General features: G+C 45.5%; 2 protein-coding genes across 8 annotated transcripts in view; both read right to left on the bottom strand.

The window, feature by feature from the left end:
• Positions 1-18,367, bottom strand: part of LOC121400994 (WD repeat-containing protein 91-like) — a 1,149,255-nt gene that overhangs the window by 636,605 nt on the left and 494,283 nt on the right. The window lies entirely within an intron of this gene.
• Positions 325-4,132, bottom strand: LOC121401001 (caldesmon-like). The gene is made up of 10 exons (XM_041585401.1): positions 4,036-4,132; positions 3,536-3,577; positions 2,606-2,675; positions 2,467-2,506; positions 2,253-2,340; positions 2,104-2,157; positions 1,953-2,012; positions 1,732-1,805; positions 1,072-1,642; positions 325-500 (listed from the first exon to the last, which is right to left on the bottom strand). Exons 2-10 carry the CDS (start codon positions 3,566-3,568, stop codon positions 450-452), a joined length of 1,041 nt encoding a protein of 346 aa, XP_041441335.1. The 5' UTR covers positions 3,569-3,577; positions 4,036-4,132; the 3' UTR covers positions 325-449.

The raw sequence follows: 18,367 nt of genomic DNA, 5'->3' as shown, positions 1-18,367 counted from the left end.
TACATAACCCCCTACTCTCCCTCCTGTACACAACCCCCTACTCTCCCTCCTGTACATAACCCCCTACTCTCCCTCCTGTACACAACCTCCTTCTCTCCCTCCAATACACAACCTCCTAGTTTGCCTCCTGTACATAACCCCCTACTCTCCCTCCTATACATAACCCCCACTCTCCCTCCTGTACACAACCCCCCACTCTCACTCCTATACTCAACCCCCTACTCTCCCTCCTATACATAACCCCCACTCTCCCTCCTGTACACAACCCCCCACTCTCACTCCTATACACAACCCCCACTCTCCCTCCTATACACAACCCCCCACTCTCCCTCCTGTACATAACCCCCTACTCTCCCTCCTGTACATAACCCCCACTCTCCCTCCTGTACATAACAGACAGACACACACAGACATACGCTCTCGGGATAGGTAGGTTGGAAGGAAAGGATTCAGGCCGTGGTGGTGGGTCGGCGGCAGCAGGTGAGTCTTTGGGTGGAATGCTGAAAAGAAAAGATTTAGAAAATGTTAAGATAAGAATAAAGACAAACACTTGTTTCTTTATGATATAAAAGGCTCAGTGTTGCTTTAAGAGCGCACTATTTTTGGGCCTTTGGGGACTGTTTGGGTCTCTCTACACATGGAATGTCAGGGCCTCTTATGAATCTCAGTCTGAGCCTCTGCCATTTATTCTTTTATACTCTTTGATCAGCTGGTGCCAGTCCATTAGCCAGTGGCAACCCATTTCCAAAGGTGGATATCTAAGCCAGATGTCCAGCAGCCCTGTAAGAGTTACCTGCCTCCCCTGTTATTGGCCTACTATACAATCAACACTTTATCTGCAGACTTAGATCCCTGTCAGCAACCTCTTACACCCTAAAGGCAGCCAAACATTGGTCTATGGGGTGCGCCCTCAAAGTGATCAGCCTGCGGGCTCAACAGACAGGGTGTATGACTTCCTTTCTATTGTTCTGATTGAAAATGCTCAGAAGAGCAGGAAGTAAGGTGGAGCTGCATTGGACAACATGAGGTATCTCTAGAAGAAGGGTAATTGTCAGTAAATTGATACATTACCCAAACCCTGCGGAGCCTCTTCATTATGGCCTTCTTGACCCGTTTTCGGAGGGTCGGCCTTTCTACCACCGGAGGATCTTCGAAGGTCTCTTCCACCTCTGGAGCTCGTTCTTTTGCTACTTCCTCTTCTCTTTCCTCCTCCGGTGCTGGAGCTTGTTCTTCCCCAGGGCCTCCCTCTTCTCTCTCCTCCTCCGGTGCAGGAGCTGGTTGTTCCCCAGGGGCTCCCTCCTCTCTCTCCTCCTCCTCAGCAGCAGCAGGAGCTTGCTGTTGTCCAGGAGCTCGCTCTTCTCTCTCCTCCTCTGCAGCAGCAGGACCTTGCTGTTGTCCAGGAGCTCCCTCTTCTCTCTGCTCTTCCTCCTCCACTGCAGGAGCTTGTTCTTCTCCAGGAGCTCCATCTTCTCTCTCCTCCGCAGCAGGAGCTTGTTCTCCAGGAGCTCCCTCTTCTCTCTGCTCTTCCTCCTCTGCTGCAGGAGCTTGTTGTACTCCAGGAGCTCCCTCTTCCTTCTCCTCCTCCACTGCATGAGCTCCTTCCTCCTCTCCCTCAGCTGCAGGACTTGCATTTTGTTCCTCACTAGATTTGAAGGGAAATAAATGTCATTATTGTCATTATTGTAAAGTGGCAGTAAGCGTAATTGAAAGTGTTTAGTGCAAAATACATACCCAGCAGCCTCCTGCAGCTTCTGCTCCCTCTCCCAGAGCGTCATGGCAAGCTGGTGAAGGTGCCATTGGATAGTCTGCGGGTGCAGGGGAGGCACAAGGATAGGAGCAAAGGGGAAAGAAAGGAGACAGTTATGATTATGTCTGTATATGTGCTGCTAATAGTACCTTTATACGCTGAGGGCAGTGAGGGTGTGGGATTCCCATGTGATGGGGGAACTTACATTCTGCAGCCGCAGATACTCGAAATGCTGCCCCCATCTCCAGTGTTCCGATGATGCTTCCTGTGGAAGGAGAGAGTCAATGTTAATAATATAATTATTATAGAGACACACAGTGAATAATAACCTCTCCTATAATAATAGTGACACTTACAGGAGGCAGCAACTCCTCACTGTAGAGGGCGACACACTCCCTCTCGAGCACTTCCTGTAACATAAAGAAAGTAGCAGCGTTACACAAGAGCTGGCAATCTAATATCATTTATTCTCTATTTATCTAGACATCTATTCTGCATTACATACCAGATAATGGATCAACACCCAGTACTCATAAATGTTGTCTCTGTGCGTCGTCCTCGGGTCGCTGAAATATCGAAGAATAAAGTCCTCTCTGAAAAAGAAAAATATCACTGAGCGTTAATAAAAACATTTTCCAGCCTTATTGCCCTTGCACTTACCCCTGGGGCAATAGCAAATGATTCCCAACATGTAATAAGAGCATTTATGTTTTACTTACAGGACGACGTTCTTGCCATAGTAGACCCGGTAGTGATGTTCTGTGGGAAAAACACATTTATGTTAAATACTGAGCTAAAGGGGGAAAGGAATTCACGTATAATAAAACGTAGGAACTGATAAATAAAATAGGATTTTACCGTAATAAGAGGCAAGGGCCTTAAAGTCGGTGTCTTCCTCCCTGAAGTCCTCCAGGACGACGTACAGCGGCTGTAAGTGAAAGGAAAGAGCATTAGGGACAGAATACTAAATGGCTCTAAATGCTGCTCACAGTCAGTCTGGATCTGAGGAGAATAGAGACAGAAAAGGGTTTGGGGTTTCTATGGGGCAAATATTGCAGGAATAAGGAGATTTTATTCTGAAAAAAGGAAATAAATGTAGTGGTTGTTTTTCATGGATGTCAGTTCTACCCGCACAGAGGAAAATGGTATGGCAGCTCCCACCTGTATGTATAAAAGGAAGCAGTGCAGACAGACAGACAGACAGCTGCTTAAAGGGGAAGGAAACCTAGATGGTGCAAAAACCCTCCCCCCCCTCCCGTGTGTTGCCCACCCTCCCCTGGCCTACCCGTCCCGCTGGGCAAATGCCCCTAACTTGTTACTTACCCTTCTGCGCAGGTCCAGTCCAGGGAGTTCACAGACGACATCTTCTTCCACGTGATCTTCTTCCTGCTGTGAACGGCGTTTTGGCGCTTGCGCAGTAGGAGCATTTCGCCGGTACGGATCTACTGCACATGCACCGAAAGTCACAAAGTACTTTTGGCGCATGCGCAGTAGATCGTACCGGCGAAATGCTCCTACTGCGCATGCGCAGGTCAAAGCAGGAAGATCGCGTGGAAGAAGATGTCGTCTGTGAACTCCCTGGACTGGACCTGCTCAGAAGGGTAAGTAACAAGTTAGGGGCATTTACCCAGCGGGACGGGTAGGCCAGGGGGGAGGAGGGAGGATGGGCAACACACGGGAGGGGGGGAGGGTTTTTGCGCCAACTAGGTTTCCTTCCCCTTTTATAGAAGAGTGAAAGGGAAACAGCAGTTCAGATGAGAGAGGATTTATTTTACACTGAGGCATTACCAGGAGAGATGTCTTGATCGTTATCTCCTCCATCGTCGACACCTAAAGGGACAAATGGACACAATCAGGCAAAATGAAGTCACGGTTACAGGGTTTGTTCACCTTTAAATAAACGTTTAGTATGATGTAGAGAGTGATATTCTGAAAATTTGTACTTGGGTTTCATTTTTTATAATTTGTGGTTTTTGAGTTATTTAGCTTTTTATTCAGCAGCTATATAAAAAAAACTTTAATTTAGACCAATTGAAAAGTTGCTAAGAGTTAGCCATCCTATAACATACTAAAAGTAAACTTAAAGGCAATTATTTCCTTATGTATATTCCCCTATTTGTATTATTAATGCTGCTGATAGCGATGGATTGGCTTCTTATAAATCCCATATACAGTAACCGTATGGGCTCATATGCACAAAGCCACGTGGGACCCCCCTCAAGTGAATTTAGGGCAGATTTGCTGAAGAAGAAATCATGTGCTGAATCAGTTGAATTTGCAAGATTTACCTCTTCAAGAAGATTCTCCGATGTTAAAAAAATAAATTGGGGGCGGCACAAGGCCGGGGCACCCCAAGGGGGTCTCCCTAAGGAACCCCTGGCTCTCTCTTACACTGTTCAGATGAAGATGGATGTGACTGAACAATGGAGAAGCCAAAAATAAACCCAGGTGTTATCAGGCAGGTGTAACAGCAAAATCACAGTCCAAAAAAAGCAGGAAAAGCTCTGTAGCAATCTGTATAGAAAAGAGAATAAAAAGGCAAGTTAATGAATTTAGTGCTTAATATTTCCTATATAATACAGAGGAAGGCAGAGATCTATTGTCCCCTAAACTTGAGCTTTGTCAGGTCCTGTGCCCTTTTTCTTTATTGTAGTAAAAGTTATTTGTCAAATAACCCCAGAGAGAATATACACTTAACCCAGAGCCAACCAACGGACTAAACCAACTGTCAAATCCCTATGGGTAAAGTCACCTCTCTTCTATGGGACCTGCTGTATGTCCCCCCCACTCATTTACTATCACCCCCTACTGTCCCCATGGCACGTGCCTCTGCTTCCCACCCCTAGTTACAGACTGGGGGTCACCAACTATCTCATTTTTCACTAATATAAGGGATATTTGGCAAAAAAATGTCTTGGAGAGAATATACACTTAACCCAGAGCCAACCAACGAACTAAACCAACTGTCAAATCCCTATGGGTAAAGTCACCTCTCTTCTCTGGGACCTGCTGTATGTCCCCCACTCATTTACTATCACCCCCTACTGTCCCCATGGCACGTGCCTCTGCTTCCCACCCCTAGTTCCAGACTTGGATAAAGGGAACATGTATTTAGCTACAATGTTGGTACATAAGAGCAGGGCTGGGGGCAGATACCAGGGGGCAGAGGGGCAAATCTCGAAGGAGCCTGTCAGTACTGGGAACACAAATGAAGCAGCTTATGGTGAGGTACAGGGGTCCCCAAATGTTCCCTTCATTAATAAATGTGAATATTTGCGACAGTCCTGTGTAACTGACAAATCCTGGTCTGTGTCTCCCAACCAGCACTAAGATTAAAGGCTCCTCCCAAGCACATTTTAGGGGAAAAACCTTCAAATTCACTAAAATCAGTGGGAGGCGCAACACCCACTAGTCTGGGGGGAAAACATTGCCCTAATTCCTGCCTCTTTTTGCACTAAAATAAAGTTTTTTGACAAGAAGTCTCCCAGAGGGAAAGTCCACTTACCTCTCACCACAGGGCCAACCAACGGACTGAACCAACTGTCACAACGCCCGGGTGAAGTCACCTCTGTTCCCTGCTCTTAAAGGGCAAGTTTCCCATTTTGATGAGTGAGGTTTATATGGCATTTATTTCTAATTAGATGTGCAGTACATACACAGCCTATTAAGTACACTGAGCATTGCTTTGTATGTGTGGCCTATTGAGTCTGTTGGATCCATTCATTCATCAGCCAGGGTTCCAATCAGTGCTGCTGCTGTTGTTCATAGCACACAAATTATATATACATATATCCAGCACCCGTAGCGGCTATATCCTCTTTGTCTATTAAACTCCCACCAATCCAACTATAATTAGGCCTTTGGGTTCTATAGTCGCTCACCGTTCAATCCACGTGGCCGGGTGCTCTTGGCCTGAGCCCTACACTTATGATTTCATGTTTGTTTTTAAAATTGCGAAAAATATACCAGTCTCCTAATCTGTTACCCCAATGGAGCATCCAAGTGTTGGAGAGCTGATTGGTGCCATTTTCCATGTGCTCCCAGGCAGGGCAGTCCTAAGAGTCTGAGTACCCCAGGGTAGAGCCCTGCAGGGTGTTGGGTACCCCCCAAAAAAGCAGCGAACCTGTAGGTTGTAGTAAGGCCTTTCAGATGCAGGTTGGTGGTCTGAGGGTTTGCAGGTCAAGTTGTGGATCTTGAAAAGTTTTATTCCTTTTTTTTTAAAGTTTTTAAAAATGTTTTTTCTCTGCCTAGAGCAATTCTGATGACATCACTTCCCATTTCCAGCAACAGCACTTCCTGCTTTATGTTGGTCAGCGTGTCGCGGATCAGTTTGCAGATCAGGCAGTTGCGGGTCAGGTAGGTAAAAATGTGGGTGTGGGTGCGGGTACTCTACCGTAAGGTGGGGCCTTCATATTAAAGTGGTGGTTCACCTTCATGTAAACGTTTAGTATGTTATAGAACAAACAATTCTAAGCAACTTTTCAATTGGTCTTCATTATTTCTTTTTTAAAGTTTTTATTTATTTGCCTTCTTGTGATGCTTTCCAGATATCAAATGTGGGGGGTCACTGACCCCATCTAAAAACAAAATGCTCAGTAATTGTTATTGCTACTTTTTATTACTCCTCTTTCTATCCAGGCCTCTCCTATTCATATTCCGGTCTCTTAATCCAATCAATGCATGGTTGCTAGGGTAATTTGGACCCTAGCAACCAGATTGTGGAAACTGCAAACTGGAGCGCTGCTGAATAAAAAGCTAAATGACTCTAAAACCACAAATAATAAAAAGTGAAAACCAATATATCATACTAACAGTTAACTTAAAGGGGTTGTTCACTTTGAGTTAACTGTTAGTATGATGTTGAGAGGGATATTCTGAGACAATTTGCCATTGGTTTTCATTTTTTATTTGTGGTTTTTAAATTGTTCAGCAGCTTTTTCCAAAATCTGGTTGGTAGGGTCCAAATTACCCTAGCAACCATTCACTTATTTGAATAAGACACTGGGATATGAATAAGGGAGGGGCTGAATAGAAAGAGGAATAATAAAAAAGAGCAATAATAGATCATTTGTAGCTTTACGGAGCATTTGTTTTTAGATGGGGACAGTGACCTCCATTTGAAAACTGGAAAGAATCAGAAAAAAAGGGTAAATAACAAAACAATATAAATTAAATAATGAAGACCAATTGAAAAGTTGCGTAGAATTGGCCATTCTATAACATACTAAAAGCTAACTGACAGTTGAACAGCCCATTTAATGGACAAGTTGATAACCAGGTGATTGTGCCGTTGGCATGAACTACCCACTGACCTTGTCCAGGGCCACTTTAATATCAGGGCAAAAGGGGAATCTGCCCAGGGCCCACTGCTTTTCGGGGCCCACTGGCAGCCTGATAATTCTTTTTTATTTAAACTTTATTAATCTATTTTTTGCCCCTCCTCAGCGTCAGGCCTGCACAGGAGATTTCTTGATAGGTAGGGGGCAGAGGAGAGCGCAAGAAGGAGGAAGCCGGAAGCAGATGGAGACAGGAGGAAGCCCAGTGGCAGAACCCCCTCAAGGCCGCTGGCGGTATGGCAGTGCTGCTCCAATCACGTCACGGTGTGTTTGCAAGTACGTCTGTTCATTCTCACTCTGGCTGCAGCCTGACAAGTGCAGCAACAACAGAAAAACTTGTGGGTGAAGTGCGGACCTCTCTGCTTCTCTTCTCTCCTCCAGCACCGGCACAGGATTTCCACTGCAAGTGTAAAATTACTAATAATGCAACCGAGTAGAGTCTCTCTCCCCATGTATCATTGCTCTGGGGCGGTGGGTTTTGGAGCGAGGCAAAACTAAGGAGAAGTTTCTTCCCCCAGGTATGACATGAGCTGACCCCGTGTGCTGGTGCCTTTACTCAGTTTCGGGAGGATCCATGGACTCTCGCGATGGGGCACCAAGTGCAACTTTCTGCTGCTGCCGTTTCTGGCTTCTCTGTATTTAATGGCAGCACTTAGCAGGCGGCAGGTGTCAGTACCTGACCCTGGAAAGGGAGCAGCTGTCCCTGTGCCGTGGAGGGAGATGATACTTAGGGGTCGGAGAAGTGCAGAACCAGTAGGGGCACCAGATGCTGAGCTGAATAGTCTTTTAGTTGAGAGCGGTGCTGGGATGACAGGGGTGCAGTCATAGACAGTGCAGTGGTGGCTACTGATGGGCTTCTTGCTACCTGGTATGTGGAAGCCCTTAGTAATGTCCAACCTGCAGCCCTCCTTCTTCCAGTACTTCTACTTCTGTGTTTGAAGCCCTGTAACAACTGGAGGGCCGCAGGATGGACATCATTGTCATGTACACTGGCTAAAGTTACACATAATGGTGGTATTTATACATGAAATTGCCCCTGTGCCATCCTGCAATGATTTCTGGGACTATTTATACATGGAACTGCTACTGTGTTCATTCTTCAGTTTTTATTTTAATTTCTTCTGACCTGGCTTTCAAATAGGGGTCACAGAGTAGTCCCCAGGTAGCCCGTAAACTGTTGTACTAGGGGCTGTGTTTTTAAGAGATTAATTTTGTTGTCATTGGTATTTATTACTGATCTTCTATTTTGGTATCTCCAGCTCATATTCCAGTTTCTCATTGAAACCACCACTTGGTTGGTAGGGTCAGTTGCACCCTAGCAACCAGATAGCTGTTAACATTGCAAACTGGAGAGCTGCTGAATAAAAAGCTATATAACTAAAAGCTGCAAATAATGACCTTGTCATGCTCCTTTAAACGTTTTTTTTCTTTCTTTCTTCCTAGCCCACTAATGATGACATCACTTCCCGTTTCCAGCAACGGCACTTCCTGCTTTATGGTGGTCAGCGTGTCGCGGATCAGTTTGCAGATCAGGCAGTTGCGGGTCAGGTAGGTAAAAATGTGGGTGTGGGTTACAGGTCTGGGTTTCAAAAATTGTTTCCGCGCAGGACTCTACCCCAGGGTGGGGCCACTATATTAAAGAGGTGGTTCACCTTTAAGTTAACTTTTAGTATTTTATAGAATGGGCGATTCTAAGCAACTTTTCAATTGGCCTTCATTATTTATTTTAATCATATTTTTTTTTCTTATTAAGTTGATGGGATCAGAGTTGGGGCTGTGCGTGGGCAGGAGGCTAAAGAATATTTGAATGAATCAGAGGGAATGGGCCTGTGGGAAGGAATTATAAGCTCAGAGCTTTGTAGCTTTATTTTCTGCATCTTATTAGTTGTGAGTTGCACTTGGGTTAAGGTCAGTTCATGGGTGTTATATGTGCGGGAGTAATTGCACGAGGGCAGCAAATAAAACTGACTAGTATTGATCCCACACCGGTCACAGAAAAGCATCAACAACTCCCCATTCACTTCTAGTAATTTGTTCCCCTGCACTGCTGCTTTTTTTTGTTTTTATCTGTGTCCAACACTCTGACATCACTATCGATATTCAACTGACATCATCCGAGGGAGCATTGGGGCTTCAGGTAACGGGGTTGTCCCATTCCTGACTAACTCCCATGTTTCTGCTGTATCCCACCTATTCTTTATAATAAAGTGTAGGATATTGTGTGTTTACCATGTGTGCGAGAATTCAAATGCCAATGTCAGGGCTGCCAGGCTGGTGGTTTAAAATTAGACCTGGCAACCCTGCCTGATGCGTTGAGTGGAGAGTAATGTATGATGGAAGAGTACAGATGAGGGGAGAGGACTGTATGAGGGGAGAGTGCAGTATGAGGGGAGAGTACTGTATGAGGGGAGAGTATTGTATGAGGGGGGAGTACAGAACGGGGGGAGAGTACAGAAGTGTTGAGACTGCAGTACGAGGGGAGAGTACTGTGCATTAACAGTTCTACCAGTTTTCCTGATTTCGATTGGGCGGTGCTGAATTTTACGCCCCAAAAGGGGTGGAGAAAACTGGAAAGTGGGTTGGGTTTGGGGCAGTTTGTGGGCATGATGGAGGCAATTAGGGGGGCATGGTCTAATTTCTCCTGCTTTCTTATTTTGAAATGCTGTGGGTCGTACCAGTGCCCCCTGGTGCTGATTCCACAAACTGCAGGGCACTTAGCCTGGGCTCCATTTGTGTTCAATGAAAACTGGGTGAGATAGGAAACAACATCTGATCAATAATTCTGGATCATTAACTATAAATGCACGAAGCATCAGGACCTGGAGGTGCATTAAAGGCACAATCTAATGGGATATATATATATATATATATATATACAGTATATTCACAGGCAGACAAAGTACAAGCTCCTGACTCAGCCCCTGTGGAAATGAACAAGATAACGAGACATTAAATATTTACCATCCCACTCACATCCATTATGGAACAACATGACTTTACAAGGTACATTACCTGCGCCACGAGCATCGCCCAACAGAGACCGCCGGCTAATGTTTGTGTGGGTAACACATGAGGGGCACATGGGTGTATCTGCTAATCTCATGGGTGCAGGTGCCCTAAAGACTTGTATAGTGAGAGGAGAGAAAAAATCAAAGCACTGACCCATATAACTGCACCCTCCCATCCATAAGCTCCGGGGCTCATATGAAGTATTAAAATTAAAACGTAACTTTTATTGATCCGTTAAAATCGGTGTCCAGTCTGCAACATTAAAAGACCAGTTAGAAGCAGGGGACTGATTGACCGGCTAATGGGAGGGTTAAGGAAGTAAAATGCTAACGCACCTGTGTAACCAGTAATAGTTTAATGGTCACAGTGGGTATTGGGTATCTTAAATACCACCAAAATGTGATACCCAGCACAGTCACTCAGAGAATGCCCATCACAATACCAACCCCTTCACCCACTTTGAGATCCCTCCCATATACAATTAATTATCTGACCCTGCTCACCATCTACTGTGCTTGATGGTTGGTGCTCCCCAATACTCCATTCTTACTCATTATTACTCTTTCCTATCTTCCTTTGGAATGTCTGGGTGTAGCGCACATCTTCTTGATCTGTTTGGGTAGATTCGTGTCAGCCACATTGTTAATTTGCAATCTCGTTTTGAGAAGTGGTCAATTCAATTGTCTGATGTATTCCAAGTTGAAACGGGCAGTAATAGCTCCCAATCAGAAGGCGACTGGAAATGGTTGCTATGGGAATACCAGCAGCAACAGATTAAGTTGACCAAAGCATGGTGGTCGGTTTCCACATTTAACAAATCTATAGAGGACAATATTATCTCTAGGGGGTTGCGCATTAGGATCCTCCCTACCTTTGAAATTCGTGATGATAACTTTAAGAGGAGGTGGGAGGAGATACTACATAAATGTTCTATGCAACTACTCACTCGAACTCGTGAACACAAGCAACAGGTTGTATCTGATCTAACTATTAAGATCAATGATATTGAGAAACCTTATCCGAATTCTCTCAGAATGAAGTATACATCTCACGTATGTCCAGAATTAATACAGTTGCACAAGAAATAATGGATAGAAAGAAACAGAAATATTTGAGAGACGCTACGGACTATACTATGGGTACGGTGTTCAAATGGGGACGTAGAGTTACCAGTAGAAATACATCCCAAAGTGATCTATCTAGATCAGAAAGATCGGATGATGATAGTGCCACCAATCCTACCCAAGCTAACACTACGGTACCTTTTTTAGGGATAGAAAGCAGAAGAGGGTCAGGAGAGGGGGAAGAGAGTTAAGAAACAGAGACAAATGGGCCTATCGGCGTCAGGATCACTGGGAACGCGATCGGAACAGAGGGAGGAAAACTCAGAGACATTAAATATCATTAATCTCAGTGATCATATCCTCTCTGAAAGTCAAAATACAGTTCTAAAGAGGGGTCTGTCCTTCTCTCCTAGTTATGATGTAAATCCCTTCACTTTATGTAAAGATTTTTTCCTTTTCTGTCGGAAACTCTTGCTCAAGAAACATTTCCACCAAGATACTACACAAAATGAGCATGGTTTGGTCAATCCCTTAATGGCTATACCAGATCCAATAAACCCACACAATTTGACACACATCACATCTAACCTGACAACTGAGTAAATAACATTTCAACAAGCCCTTTCCGATCGGAATGACTTACTGATCGAACAAACCGATCCCGTGAGATCTTTGAAACCCAAGAGTAAATTCATTCCTCCCAGAAATATAAGCTCTGCAGTAATCGATAAGGGTACATATCTGGTGGGATGTTGTCAGGGAGCCGGGAGCTCCCACCAGGGTGCCAGGTAGGCCAGGAGGGAGGGGGCCTATTTAGGGTAGAGGGGAAGGGGGATCCAAATTGGGGGTTGAATTCTCCTTTAAAAGCAATGGGTCTCTCCCAGGTGTCCCTTGGTATAAGAGGGGGAGATCTGGAAACAGCCCTTTATCCAGAGAGCGCGAGTGGATATTTTTGATGAATTCACAGTCCCAATGGCTTAAACGAGAGCTTTACAATGAACACCTTTATATAAAAGCTCTTCATGTAGCAATAACATTTGTAACAACACATTAGTTGTGCCATATATTTACGACAATGTATTGTATTGGTTTTGCCATTCAGTGTATCATGTACTATTGTCACACAATGACGGACTAGTGTTACTCTGTCAGGAACTTACTGTACCTGGTGGTCTAGTGGTGCGGCGGGGAGGCCGTTCTTCTTCGACCGCCGTTGCGGCTACTTAAGATGCGCGCAACCACGTCTCGTGGGTTTTATAGACGCGAGTGCGCTGGCGTGATGACACCAGCGCACATTGGCGCGAAATTCAAATAGGTATTTAAGGGGGCTCCGCTAATTCTTCATCGCCCGTGATAGGATTTGTTCCTGGTGCTTCTGAGCTTAAGCTATATCTGTCTGAACCTGTTTGTGATTCCTGTTGTGACCCCTGACTGGCTTTTGACTATTCTGACCTCTGGATCCTGACCCTTGCCTGAATACCGACTACCTCTTCTGCTTAACCCTCTGATCGACTTCCTGGTTTGACCCTTGCCTGCCTGACTACACTTATTCTCTGCCTGCCTCGACGTGGCCTGATCTGACTACTCTATTGCCTAATGCCTTGTACTACGACCTTCTGTCCAAAGACTTTGCTCTACAGTCGTGCCCCTCTGCCTATCCAGAACCCTCATCTTGCACCTCTCGTTTAAGTCCAGGTGGCATCCAAGTAAGCCGAGGGCTCCTCCCGAAGCCCAAAGCCGGTCACACTACTGGTGAAGCACGAGCCGAGACCAGGGTGCCTGGCGTTTGTTCTGGTGTTGGGTGCCGACCGTGACACACTCGTAATAGTGAAACGATACATGACAAGTTTCTCCGTACGGCCCTACCTGTCAGTGCAGGACGACTGGGGTTAAGTTGCTCCTCTCTGGAGGCAGGACAAATTAAGAACTCTTCCTTCCCCTCCTCTTCCCGTGACTCCACCTCCAACCTCAGTTTTTTTAGTTTGTCCTGCCTAGGAGGCAGCATTTTTCCTTCTCCTACTAGAATCTTAATATAGTGCTCCCTGTTATAAGTATAGTCACGGGTAGAGCCTATAACGATACAGAATCGTCAGGTAAGTACTACATACATGGTTGAGCTCAGGAGTGCTCCCTACATCTTACCAATGAGCCTTGAGCTCCCTCTTGAAGAGGTCTGGTGCTCCTTATTTCAGCAAAAAAGGTCATTACCAAGGCACAAATTCATAACTCACAAGGCACACAATTAAATATTGCGGATAGCCTATCAATAACTAATGATGTATCAGAACAGCACACTACAGCAGGCATAATGCTGCCACAGAGTGGAACACTTCCAGCTGCAGCTCAAGTACCGAGCCTGCCAGCACAAGATTTTACTCCGTATGTTGTGGTTTCAGTCCACTATTCAACAAACCGTAGACTAGGCCATAACAGCCCGTACACCTACTGTCAAGTCAACATTAAAACGCTCCAGGCCTAGATCACCTTCCCCTTCAGGGTCACATTCAGAGAATCACTCTTCTCCACAGTCAGAGGATAGTGAAACTTGCTCTTCTCATACAGATGATTCTGCATCAGATTCAGAGTCAGAATCTGCTGAAGACAATTCTAAGCAACCAGAAGAAGTCAAAGGTCTTCTTTGTTCCGTTTTCTCCACCTTAGAAATCAAAGAGGAACAGATAGCACATTCCAAAGCTGATAAAGTATTGGGTAATGCAGTTAAAAGACCCAGAGCCTTTCCAGTCTCTAAGTCAATCACCAAAGCAGTAGATGCTGAATGGTCTCACCCAGAGAGGTAGGCTCACATTCCTCCCACATTTTTCAATACTTACCCAGTCGCAGTGGACCTCATGCAAAAATGGGATAAAATTCCTAAAGTGGATCCTCCTATAGTCAGAATTTCAAAAAATACCACCTTACCAGCAGAGGATGCAGGATCCCTAAAGGATCCTATGGAGAGAAAATTTGACTCTGCATTAAAGAAAGACTTTCAGTGTTCAGCAGTAGTTTTAAGGCCTGCGGCAGCAGCGGCCATGGTGACGAAAAGCCCGATATTGGTGCCAGGAACTAGTTAGTTCACCACCGTCCTCAGCAGAACATATCAGCAGGAGCTTGACAAAATGAAATCCGCATTGTCCTGTTTAGGAGAAGAGACACTCGAGATCTCCAACCTTGCGGCCAGAGCCTCAGCAGCTTCTGTCACTGCTTGTAGGGTGTTATGGCTCCCTAATTGGAGATACTGCTTCCAGGGCCGGGCCAAGGTATTTTGGCACCCTAGGCAATGGCTTCAATCAGCGCCCCCCCCCCCGTTCAGCGTTTATCATTTCCCACATACCATTAAGGTTTTATTTTTTAATAAAGAAATCTTCCAAGACATTAATGAATGAAAGTTTTCATTTATATAAATATGTAATGTCCTGTGTGTCGTTGGAATTCCTTTGCCACAACATGTCAGCTGCCATCATTTAGCCACATAAAATTATCTCCTCCTTCTTCATTGCCCCCATATACCAGTGCTAGCAACCATCATACTGCTGACATCTGTATCTATGCCAACAGCAGCCAATACCTCATATTGCCCCCAAGCTGTACCTGTTCCAGGCTGTCAGCAGCAGCCACAAAACTATCATTTTGCCCCAGTCATCTGCATACCTATGCCAGCAGCAGCCAAGCTATTGCCCCCAAATCTGTACCTATGCCAGCAAGCCCAGTAGCCATCATACTACCCTGCCTGTGCAAGCAAGCCCAGTAGCCATCATGCTGCCCCCCCTGTACCAACAAGCCCAGTAGCCATCATATTGCCCCTCCTGTACCAGCAAGCCCAGTAGCCATCATACTGCCCCCTGTATCAGCAAGCCCAGTAGCCATAATACTACCCCCCTGTACCAGCAAGCTCAGTAGCCATAATGCTGCCCCCTATACCTGTGCCAGCAATCCCAGTAGCCATCATACTGCCCCCCTGTATCAGCAAGCCCAGTAGCCATCATACTGCCCGCCTGTGCCAGCAAGCCCAGTAGCCATCATACTGCCCCCCTGTACCTGTGCCAGCAATCCCAGTAGCCATCATACTGTCCCCCCCTATCAGCAAGCCCAGAAGCCATTATACTGCCCCCCTCTGTACCAGCAAGCCCAGTAGCCATCATACTACACCCCCTGTACCTCTACCAGCAAGCCCATCAGCCATCTTATTGCCCCCAATCTTTACCTGTGTCAGCAGGAAGTGTCAGAAAACTAGCCCAGGTGGATTTTTTCTGCTCTTCAAATGTCTTCAGTGTGAGCCACACCAACGCGCCATCTCTCTGCCTCTCTCTGCTGCCCAGTCGTGTCAGTGATGTAATTGACGCATGCATGCACGGGGCGCCACCTACTGCGCATGTGCCGCACTGCAGCATGTTGAATAGAAGGTACAGATTATTACAGTAAATACTATTAAAGGCCAAGCAATTAAAAAATGAAAAAGAGAAAAAAAATCCCCCCTTAAAAGTACGCCCCCCCAATGATTTCGCCCTAGGCAGGCGCCTACTCTGCCTACCCCTCGTTCCGGCCCTGACTGCTTCAAAGAACAAGCTTACTTTGTTACAGTTTTCTGGTTCACAATTGTTTGGATCGGAGCTTAAACAAATTATAGCAGATGTCACGGGCGGCAAAGGGGCATTCCTTCCACACGGCAGGAAACCAAAGCGGGAGTTCCATAAACGGAATTATCACAGGACCAATCCAGCAGGCGTTTCAATGCGTTTCACATCGCTCCACCAGGAAACCGATCCCACCAAAAGGGCAGGATTCCTGATGCTTTCTCCAAAAATAAATCCAATTGATAGACTATTTGCCAGCATGGCAAGCCTCCATTTCCGACCCTTGGATATTAAATATTGTAAACCATGGTTACAAAATTAGTTTTCACAGAAAGCCACAGGGAAATGATTTGTATTATCTCTAGTGCCCCGGCTTCTTCACAAACAGCAAGCACTACAGAGTATTATTCTGGAACTCTTAGAAGCCAATGTCATAGCCATAGTTCCTGCAAAAAAACAGATTCAAAGACTATTAGTCAAATTTTTAGTTCCAAAAAAAAAAAGACGGAGGCTATCCTCAGTACTTAATCTACACCCACTTAACCAGTTCATCTGGTACGAACGCTTCAAGATGGAATCCCTTCCCACAATCCTAAAGTTTCTTCAGCCACAAGTATTTATGTCAAAAGTGGACATACCTACATGTACCCATTCACCCACATCATCAACGGTTCCTAAGGTTTGCAGTAGGCGACCAACATTTTCAGTTTTGGGCCCTCCCATTCGTCCTTACCTCAGCACCTCGGATATTCTCCAAAGTACCCAATGCTCTGTTGGCAACACTGAGAACTGAAGGTATCGCAGTGACAGCACCTCGACGACATTATAATCACAGGTCAGTCACAATCAATAACTCAGCAACAAGTAAATACTTGCATCCAAACCCTAACTGGCTCATCAACCACAAAAAGAGCACCCTCATACCTACACAAAAGTTAGAATTCCTCTGCATGATAATAGACTCAAACATAGGCAAAGTGTATCTGCCACCGCCCAAGGCGTTAGCACTTCAAGAGTTGGCCAGGGCCTTCACCAATCATCCTCAACAGACTGCTCACAGCGTTCTCAAACTCCTGGGACTCATGGCCTCCAGCATAGAGGCGATTCCCTTCGGCAAACGACACCTCAGACCACTTTAGTGGGATTTTCTCCATCAATGGAACAAAATGCATCAAAATCACGCGCAAGTAATTCAACTGAAGCAATCTACCATTGCCAGTCTTCTTTGGTGGTCATACCTTCTGCACCTCCAACAAGGCAGGAGATGGGCTTGGCCAGTTCAGGAGGTAATCACCACTGATGAAAGCCTCAGAGGGTGGGAGGCCTTCTGGCCACCAAGAACGTGCCAAGGGATGTGGCCACTAACAGAGTCCAGACTACACATTAACACGTTGGAACTCAGAGCAGTTTTCAACGCACTGACTCAGTGGCAGGAATTTCTCCTACACAAACACATTCGCATTCAATCCGACAATGGAACAACAGTTGCGTACCTGAACAGACAAGGTGGCACGAGAAGTGCAGCAGCCCTCAAGGAAGTGTCCAAAATCATGGACTGGGCAGAAAGCCACATATCTGCAATATCTGCAATATATATATTCCTCCCATTCCCTTAAATCCCAGACCTCTACAAAAGATACAGTCAAAAAGATAAAGACTAAATTTAGTGGCTTGGCTATTGAAACTCATCCTTTCTCTGCTATAGCAATAAAGTGGGAAAACTGGGTCGAGGTGTGACACTTGACAGTATCCATTCACTATGTGGACGCGTCACTGGCATTATTAATTACCCTTGGCAATTGGGGCAAACGTCCCCTTGGCAGTTTGTATCTGAACTATCTTGGATTCTCTAATACTATGTGACCAAGTCCACACTTATTCCATCGATGATTAGATTGGACCACAAGGCAGACAGCTTTGCCATCCTAACCATCCCTGATACTTTTCATGTGCGCTAAACTGTTGGTATTCAGCACTTGAAGGGTTAAGTGCTATAAAATCTATACTGTTCAACAGTTCATTGCAGTATAACAGCATGATCGTGGGTGTGAAGGGTTAATTGATCCAGCATACACACTTGTATAATTCAGTCTGCACACTTTGGGGCAAATTCACTAAACGCCTAGCGCCTAACGCCAGCGTGAATGCGCCAGCGTAGCCCATTTTCGCTAATTCGCCGATTCACTATCGGACGCAGGCGTAAATTCACTAGTGTTACTTCGCCCCCTTACGCCTGGCGAATTTGCGCAACAGACTTAACTACGCAAATTCACTGACGCGCAAATGATTCTGAACGCTACCTTTTACGCCAGACTTCCGTCGCCACCTCAGACCAGGTGAAGTGCAATAGAGTAGATAGGGATTGCTTCAAAAAAAAATTAAAACATTTTCTAAATCCCAAAAAACGCTGGCGTTTTTTAATTTTTTATGGGTGATAGGCTGAAAAAGATCGAAAAATTTTTTGGGGCTACCCTCCTTCCCCCCTACATTTCCTAACTCATGGCACCTTAACTATACAATGGGCACATGTGTAGGGCAAAATAAAAATTTTATTTGCTGTTTTGAAGGCTTCCCAGGCTTGTGTAGTGCTGCTACATATACCTCCATTGTAACTTCAATTTGGCGCCGTATGCAAAT

Source organism: Xenopus laevis, chromosome 3L (genome assembly GCF_017654675.1).
Source record: "Xenopus laevis strain J_2021 chromosome 3L, Xenopus_laevis_v10.1, whole genome shotgun sequence".
Lineage (NCBI taxonomy): Eukaryota > Metazoa > Chordata > Amphibia > Anura > Pipidae > Xenopus > Xenopus laevis.
The sequence above is the reverse complement of the archived record's forward strand: the minus strand, read 5'-3'. Positions and strand labels throughout refer to the sequence as shown.